Below are 9575 nucleotides of genomic sequence, written 5' to 3' on the forward strand. Positions count from 1 at the left end.
TTTCTATGCTCCTAAATTTGTTGATGTTAGCTTTGTGCCCCAGTATATGGTCAAAAGTTGAGAATTTTCCATGTGCACTTGATAAGAATGTGTATTCTGATTTTTTTGGATGTGGTGTCCCGAAGATGTTAATCAAGTCTAACTTTTCTATTGTTTCCTTTAGGATCTCTGTTGCTTTAATGGTTTTCTGTGTAGAGGATCTGTCCACTGATGTGAGTGGGGTGTTAAACTCTCCTACTATGATTGTATTCCCATCAATTCCTCATTTTATGTCTGTTAATATTTGTTGTATGTGTCTTGGCGCTCCTATATTTGGGACATATATGCTGACAATAGTAATATGCTCTTCTTGAATGGATCCTTTAACCATTAAATAGTGCCCTTCTTTGTCTTTCTTTATGGCCTTCATTTTAAATTCGGTTTCATCTGATATAGTATTGCAACTCCTGCTTTCCTGTCATGTCCATTGGTATGAAATATTTTTTCCTACCCCCTCACTTTCAATCTATATGTGTCCTTTGTCCTAAGGTGAGTTTCTTGTAGGCAGAAGATTGAAGGTTTTTGCTTTTTTATCCATTCAGCCACTCTGTGTCTTTTGATTGGAACATTGAGTCCATTGACATTTCAGGTGTTAATTGATAGATGTTTATTTATTGCCATTTTAAACCTCATTTTCCAGTTGATTCTATGATTCTCCATTCTTCCTTTCTTTTGTTGGTTGGATGGTCTCCCATTATTTTCTGCTTGAATACTTTTCATTTTTTTGTGAATGTAATGTTCATTTTTGATTTGTGCTTGCCCTGTTTTTTTTTAAAACCTAGTAAAAACTACAGTAATTAAAAGAGTTTTGTATTTTCATATGGATCAACTTTATAGATTAATGGGAAAGAGATATGAGTCCTAAAATGAAACTTTCCAACTATGGTCTGCTGATTTCTTGACAAGAAAGCTAAAATTCTAAGTACAGAAAAAATCTCTCTTCAACACATGCTGCTGGGGCAGTGAAATATCCATAGGTAAAAGATTAAAGTTGGCTCTGTTTCCAGACCTAAATAAAAATTTATGGAATTGGATCAATACCAAAAGAGTAAAAGCTAAAAGCATAAAAGTCTTAGGAAAAGCATAGATATAAATGCTTGTGACATTGTATTAACAGTTCCTTAAACATGACACCAAAAGCATAGCAATATATTTAATAAATTAGATTTCATCAAAATTGAATTTTTTTTGCTTTGGAGGACACCATCCAAAAAGTGAAAGAGAATCAGTAAAATGAGAGAAAAATATATGGACATCATAAATTTGAAAATGAATTTGTATTTGTAAAATATAAAGAACTGTTACCAATTAACAATAAAATCACAAATTACACCATTATAAAAATGCCAAAGGATTCTGAATAATCATTTCTCCGAAGTTACCACAAATACATGACAACATGCTCAACATTATTCCCATGAAGGGAATCAGTTTGAACCACAGTGAAATATCACTTTACCCGAAATGTAAAGCTGTAATAAAAAAGACACCCATGAACAAATGCAGCTGCAATTGTTGCAAAATTTTGAACCCTCATACCTCAGTGTTGGGAATCTAAAATTGTAGAGCTCCTTCAGAAAACAGTATGGCAGTTCCTCAAAAGGATAAATACAGATGACCCAACACTGCTATTCCAAGGTATATACAGAAGAGAAATGAAAACATGTCCACATACAAACTTACACAAATCTTCAGAGCATATTTATTCAGATTTGCAAAACTGATTATAAAGTGTGTATGGAAAGACAAACAACAGAAATTTCCAGCACAATACTGAAGAAGTTGGAGGGCTCACACTACCCAAGTGCAAGACTTATTATAGAAACTATGAATTACTGTGCCACTTGTGAGGCTTAGAAGCAATGACATTGCAGAAACAGTCAACATATCTATTGCCCTAATCATGGTTTCTAATGCTATTATCCAATAGGAGGAACTCGAGATTTTTGGAGAAATTACTGATTTTGAGACCATGACAGGAAACCTGTAAGATAAGCCTGGAGAATCCTGTAATACCAGTAAGTAGGTCTTTAATCCATTTTGCACTTGTTTTTGTATGCGGTGTTAGAGAATCTTGACGATTATCCTTTCCTACTACTTTTACTTCTTTATGCCATGTATAGTATGACTCAGTGGTGAAGAACATGGATTATGTTGCCAGATAGCCTGGGTTTGATTCCTGAACTCTGTCTTAGTATTTCTGTGGATAAATTATGGAATAACTCTATCCCTCAGATTTTTAAAGTGGAGTTATATGAAATTAAAATTGTGTACTGAATGTGAAACCAAATAATTGTCTGAATAGTTGAACAAATATCTGAATAGTTGTATAGGTGAAAAATTATTTGTAAACAAAAGAATGTCTGGGGATTAATTTAGAATATAGTATAAAAATGAGAGATAAAGCAAGAACCATGAATATTTCACTTAATATTTATTCTTTTGCAAGTAAAACATCTTTTCCAAACAGGCTTAAACAGTAAGAATATCTGTTGGATTTTAAAATCAGAAGAATGTTTTATTGCAATTTATCTGAATCTGTTTCTCTGTGATTCATTCAACTATGCCCTCCATTGTTTATTGAGTTCATCTCCCCAGTTTTTCTCTTGATGGCAAAATGGACATAGACTGTGGCAACGTTCGTTCGTCCTTCCTTCCTTCCTTCCTTCCTTCCTTCCTTCCTTCCTTCCTTCCTTCCTTCCTTTCTTTCTTTCTTTCTTTCTTTCTTTCTTTCTTTCTTTCTTTCTTTCTTTCTTTCCCTTCCTTTCTCTTCCTTTCCTTTCCTTTCCTTTCCGTTTCTTTTCCGTTTCTTTTCCATTTCTTTTGTATTTTGGGGGCTGCACCCAAGGCATATGTAATTTTCAACTCTAATGTTTAAATCAGAGCTGTAGGTGTCTGGCTACACCACAGCCACAGCAACACAGGATCTGAGCTATGTCTTCAACCTTCACCACAGCTCACTGCGATGCTGGATCCTTAATTCACTAAGTGAAGGCAGGTATTGTACCTGCATTACTAGTTCATTTCATTATCAGTGAACCATAGTGGAGACTCCAAGAATTTCCATTTTCTCAACTGCAAGGATGCGGGGGGAAAGGCAGCATTGACTCAAATTCCAGCTCATTTTCATGATATAGATGAAATTGGACAGGCTCCTTAATATTTCAAATTATGAGACATTTACTGAGGAAAACATGAAAATTCATATCTGATACATTGGTAGGCAATGTAGTGAAATGTCTAGCTTTGCACTTAGTATATTCACAATATATTTTCCTTTATTTTTTGCACATAAAATTATTGTTTAGATATTTAAAATTTTAATGTTTCCTGCATCATTTGTGTTTGAGCAGCACCTCTGAATTTTTATTAATGCTATGCATATATCAATCCTTACCTTGGAATAAGTCCAGTTTCATGGTATCCCTAACAACAAGCAAAGCAAGTAATAATACCAGAGAGAAAAGCTGTATTCAATTACACTTGGGAATTACACTGCCATGTATGATAGTCAACCAATCAAACTACATGAAAACATGAAATCTATAGAAATGTCAATATAAATAGAATCATCTAAAAATTATAGATTGATAAACCACTCATATACTCAGATACTCTATTTTAGAGAACATGAGAAATAATAGTCCAACACCAAAGAGGAAATTGTTCTAGATTAGAGAATACATTGCTTTCAAATTCAAACATAATCTCTTGAACAAATGCAAAATTGAGGACCAAACTGAAATATATTTGTTTACTTTTGACATACAGTGTTGCTTAAAGGGAGCTTAAAAATGGATTAATACTTGAGGACTTGGAATATGTGATAGTTTGTAAGATTATGCCTTGGGATCCCAGGATACTGCCAGCAACGTTAAAGGGAGATGACCTCCATATGTAGTGATTTCCACTCTCAGCATTTGTTGAAGTTGTTAAAATTGTAACTGATTGTATTCTGAAACAAAGAGTTAACTACACTCTGACCCAATTTGTGGCCTCAAGAGTAATAATAACGATAGTTATTTTTATTATTTTGTAACTCAGACAGCTTTATTTTGCTGTAATTTGCTTTTTGGCACTGATTCATCTCATAAGTGTTTAAGCTGTGAGAATCTCTCCCCAAATTCTTTACCTTTGGCTCTAGTAACTTTAGTGATGTAGTTTTCCTCTTTTTACAAAAAAAAAATAATGTAGAGTTGATTTATAATATTGTGTTTGTTTCAGACATATAACAGTTATTCAATTACATATGTTTATTTCAGATTATTTCCTATTATAGGTTATTATAAATGTAGAATGTAGTTCCCTGTGCTATATGTAAATCTGTTGCATATCTATTTTATGTTTAGTTGTTTGTATCTGTTAATCCCATACCCCTAATTTAACCCCCTCTCTTTCCCCTTTGGTAACTGTAAGTTTGTTTTCTATGCCTGTGAGTCTGTTTCTCTCTGTATATAGATTAATTTGTGTTATTTTTTTAGATTCTACACATAAGTGATAGTGTATAATAATTTTATTTCCCTGACTTACCTCACTTAGTATAATATTATCTAAGTTCAACTGTATTGTTGCAAGTGGCACTATTTCACTCCTGTGTATGGCTGAGTAGTACCCATTACACACACAGAGACTACATCATCTTTATTCACTTATCTGTTGATGGATAGTTAAGTTTCTTCCATGTCTTAATGACTGTAAATAGAGCTGCCGTGAAGATCGGAGTGGATGCCACTTTTCAAATGAGAGTTTTTGTCTTTTTTGGATATATGCCCAGGTGGGATTGCTGGATCTAGTAATTATTTATTAATCTAGTAATTATTTACTTCATCCCTTCTGGAACCTAGTAGCTTAGATTTTGAAATATATTTTGGCAGAATCTCTCTGAACTTGTTTGACTCATACACCAACATGTTTTAATATATATATTTTTTTAATTAAAGCATAGTTGATTCACAGTGTTTCTTCAATTTCTTTGTATGGCAAAGTGACCCAATCACACACACAGTTCCCTGTGCCACACAGTAAGATCCCACTGCTCAACCATTCTAAATGTTACAGTTTGCCTCCCCTAAACCCTAACTCCCATCCATCCCACTCTCTCTCTCCTCCCCGCTGGCAACCACCAGTCTGCTCTCCTTGGCTGTGATCTGTTTCTGTTTTGTACACAGGATCATTTGTGCCATATTTTAGATTCCACAAAAAGTGCTATCATATGGTATGTGTCTTATTCCTTCTGGCTTACTTCACTTAGCATGAGAATCTCTAGTTCTATCCATGTTGCCGAAAATGGCATGAGTTTGTCTTTTTATGGCCCAGTAACATTCCATTGTATATATGTACCACATCTTAGTCCATTCATCTGTTGAGAGACATGTAGGTTGTTTCCATGTCTTGGCTCTTGTGACTAGTGCTGCAATGAACATACAGGTGCATGTATCTTCTTCAAGGAAAGTTTTGTCCAGATATATGGCTAGGAGTGGGATTTTTGAATCATAAGGTAGTTCTGTATTTAGTTTTTTGAGGTACCTTCATACTGTTTTCCATAGTGATTGTACCAATTTAAATTCCTACCAACAGAGAAGGAAGGTACCATTTTCTCCACATCCTCTCTAGCATTTGTTATTTGTTGAATTGTTAATGATGGCCATTCTGGTGTGAGGTGGTACCTCACTTTAGTTTTGATTTGCATTTCTCTAATAAATAGTGATCATTTTTTTCATGTGACTGTTGGCCATTCATACGTCTTCTTTGAGAAATGTTGACTGAGGCCTTCTGCCCTTTTTTTATTGGGGGGTTTGGTTTTCATTGTTGAGTTGTATGAGTTGTTGGTATATTTTGGCGATTGGACCCTTGTCTATTGCATAGTTTGCAAAGATTTCCTACCATTCTTTGGGTTGTCTTTTTGTTTTTTTATTAATGGTTTCCTTTCCTGTGCAAAAGTTTTTACTGTGACTGATCCAGGAGCATATTCAAAATGTGAACAGACCAATCGCCAGTACTGAAATTGAAAATGTGATTTAACAACTTCCAAAAACCAAAAGTCTGAGACCTGATGGCTATGCAGGCAAATTCTATCAAACATTCAGGGAAGAGATAACACCTATACTTCTGAGATTCTTCTAAAAATCAGCAGAAGGAAAACTGCCAAGCTTCTTCTATAGGGCCACCATCACCCAGACGTTTTAGTAATTTAATATTTTATATACAGTGGCCATTTTCCACTTTTCAGTATTCCTTGATGTTGAAAGTAAAGTTTCATCAAACTAAAATCAATTATTCATAGGGGATGCTATTCGTTTCAGAATATTATGACATCTTTACAATTTTTTTCATAGCATTTATTACTTCCCTATTTCTTAGAGTGTAAATGAAAGGATTTAACAAGGGAATGACTAGAGTATAAAAAATAGCAAGGGGTATATCTTTATCTCCTTTCTTAACTGAATTTGGTCGAACATACGTGAAGAGAAGAGAACCATAGAATATTGAGACAGAGAGAAAGTGGGATGCACAAGATAAGGCTTTGCCTCTTCCCTTGTTGGATTTCATTGTGAAAATTGTGAAGAGGATGAAAAGGTAAGAGATTATTACTATAGCAATAGAGAGGATTGACATTGACCCTGCAAAGATAAATAACATCAACTCATTGGTATAAGGGTCAACACAGGAGAGTCTGAACAATGGAAGAACATCACAAAAGAAATGGTTGATTTGATGAGACCTACAGAAAGTTAGCCTAAACAGAAAACCTATATGAATTATAGGATGCAGGTTTCCCACTATGTAGACACCCATAGTCATCTGAATGCAGAGTTCCTTTGACATTAAGGTGTGGTACTGCAGTGGGTTGCAGATTGCCACATAGCGATCATAGGCCATTGCTGCCAGGAGGAAGCAGTCTGAAGTTTCAGCTAGGCAGAGGAAATACCATTGTGCCATGCATTCATAGAGGGAAATTATTCCTTCCTTAGAAAAGAAATTCTGTAGCATCTTTGGGGTAATGGCACAGGAACAACAGGAATCCATCAGAGCGAGGTTGCCCAGAAAGATGTACATTGGAGTGTGAAGACGAGGCTCTGTAAATATCAATGCCACCAGACCAAGGTTTCCCACCATGGTGATCAGATAGATGGAAAGGAACATGAGAAACAGGATGGTCCTCAGCTCTGGGAGATCTTTAAATCCTGTGAGGATAAACTCAGTTGTCAGGGATTGATTATCCTCTGTCATCTCTGTGTTGTCTGTTGAGACAGAAATTATGGAGATATAAGATTTAATTTAAAATGTGTATAATTTTTCCCTTTAAATTTTGCTTTTTACCACAAGGAGAAGAGCTTCTCCTTCAATTTCCTCCTCTTATCTCCTGTAATACAGGCACACAAACTCCAGGGAATGTTCATTCCTCTAACATGTTAGATTTAATGACGGTACACCTGTAACTCAGTACTCACAAGGCTATTTTGATAATTACAGGGAGGGTGCTTACATTGGGAGAGTTTTGTCTTTATGAATTTATGGAAGTATGGTATATAAATCTATGGAACTCATGTTTGTTTTAGTCATCTCAAATAAGGTCTGTGTTAGTTTTTACAAGTTAAGTTCCTTAAGATGGATTTAAAATCAACTTTCCTGTATAGATAAACATTTTCATTGAGGAAAAAGTTTTCATATGCTCTCCCAGTGCTGTGAATGTTTTAAATGAGCAAAGACCAGATATGTTATATTTACCCCTTAGGATTTCCTGAATGTCATGAAGGATTAAAGAAAGGACATTCAGTTTTAAAAACATATGACTCATTCACTTTGCCATACACCTGAATCCAACACAACGTTGTAAATCAACTATATTCCAATGAAATTAAATTTTAAAAATAAAGAAGGTAAACTAAGATAGCTACAGAATAAAATGTGCGTTGTTTATCACCTTTCATCCTTCTGGCAAGGGCCATACCCATCTTTATGAACACTGACCCTGTCTATGTCATTGTTCTTGTTGATTTTTGCCCTTATATATGTATCCTTTCTTCCTTTATGTAAACCTTAGTTTACGGAGAATGGTAAATTAATAAAGTTTTAACTAAATGATCCTGATTATTCTAACTTCCAATTTTTTTTGGCTTTTTTGACTTTTCTAGGGCCAACCTGCAGCATATGGAGGTTCCCAGGCTAGGGTTCTAATTGGAGCCGTAGCCATGGGCCTACGCCAGAGCCACAGCAATGCAGGATCTGAACCGTATCTGCAACCTACACCACAGCCCATGGAAACACCAGGTCCTTAAACCACTGAGCAAGGCCAGGGACTGAACCTGCAACCTCATGGTTCCTAGTCTGATTCGTTAGCCACTGTGACACAACTGGAACTCCTCTAACTTCCAATTTCTGTGCCCTCAACCTAGTCTTTTATACCTGATAATTTACAATAGCTTTTGTACAGTCTATGGTGTTTTTTTTCATACGTATACACACAATTTCCTTATGGTGGAGGCATTTTGAGGCATTTTGAGGTTAAGTGTGACTTATATTTCTTATAAGAGCTGTACCATGCTCTGTGGAAAATTTGATTTTGATTCCAGTCTTACTGTCACTACAGTGACTTGTGATACATAAACTGTTTTCAGTATCCTACTAGTGATACTCAGGGACTTGATTGGTTGTCCTAACAGTGAAACTTATTGACCTCTTCTGCAGTTTGCGTCTTTTAATTTTGAATGAGAGTCTACAAAGATGGGAGTTCCTGTCATGGCTCAGCACTAACAAACCCAACCAGTATCCATGAGGACGCAGGTTTAATCTCTGGCCTCACTCAGTGGGTTAAATGATCTGGCATTGCTGGGAGCTGTGGTGAAGTTCACAGGCATGGCTTGGATCTGGCATTGCTATGGCTGTGGTGTAGGCTGGTGGCTACAGCTCCAATTCAAGCCCTAACCTGGGAACCTCCATAAACCACAGGTGTGGACCTGAAAAAGAAAGGAAAAAGGAAGGAAGGAAGGAAAGAGAGAGAGAGAGAGAAAGAAAGAAAGAAAGAAAGAAAGAAAGAAAGAAAGAAAGAAAGAAAGAAAGAAAGAAAGAGGGAAAGAAAGAAAATTACTCATGGCATATATACATATTTTTTAAATAAAGAGGGAGTTCCACAGCACAATGGAAATGAATCTGACTATCATCCATGAGGACCCAGGTTTGATCCCTGGACTTGCTTAGAGGGTTAAGAATCTGGTGTTGCCATGAGCTGTAGAGTAGGTCGCAGATGCAGCTTGGACCTGACACTGCCATGCCTGTGGCATAGGCTGGCAGCTACAGCACTGATTTGACCCCCAGCCTGAAAACTTCCATATGCCGTGCTGTTGCCCTAAAAAGACATAAACAAACAAAACATTAAATAAATAAATAAAACATTAATTTAAGCCACATAATTATTCATCCTAGCTGGAAAAAAAATTCTGCGTAAGTGCCTGAATTATTTAACAGAGTTACTTTATGTCCTTACCTGTATATTTGAGATTCTGCCTTAATCAGAAAAGGTCAGAGAGTTGAAGTGT

General features: G+C 35.8%; 1 protein-coding gene across 1 annotated transcript; it reads right to left on the minus strand.

Annotated features, from left to right (window-relative positions):
• Nucleotides 1-2762: 2762 nt before the first annotated feature.
• LOC100627384 (olfactory receptor 5K3-like) lies at nucleotides 2763-9129 on the minus strand. The gene is made up of 2 exons (XM_084991641.1): nucleotides 8974-9129; nucleotides 2763-8181 (listed from the first exon to the last, which is right to left on the minus strand). The coding sequence occupies exon 2, from the start codon at nucleotides 7267-7269 to the stop codon at nucleotides 6346-6348; it is 924 nt and encodes a 307-aa protein (XP_084847767.1). The 5' UTR covers nucleotides 7270-8181; nucleotides 8974-9129; the 3' UTR covers nucleotides 2763-6345.
• Nucleotides 9130-9575: the final 446 nt, after the last annotated feature.

The sequence above is a fragment of the Sus scrofa genome, chromosome 13 (assembly GCF_054392235.1).
Source record: "Sus scrofa isolate SSC_HxYL_T2T_F1_AM1 chromosome 13, Sscrofa_HxYL_maternal_Yorkshire_Landrace_v2.0, whole genome shotgun sequence".
Lineage (NCBI taxonomy): Eukaryota > Metazoa > Chordata > Mammalia > Artiodactyla > Suidae > Sus > Sus scrofa.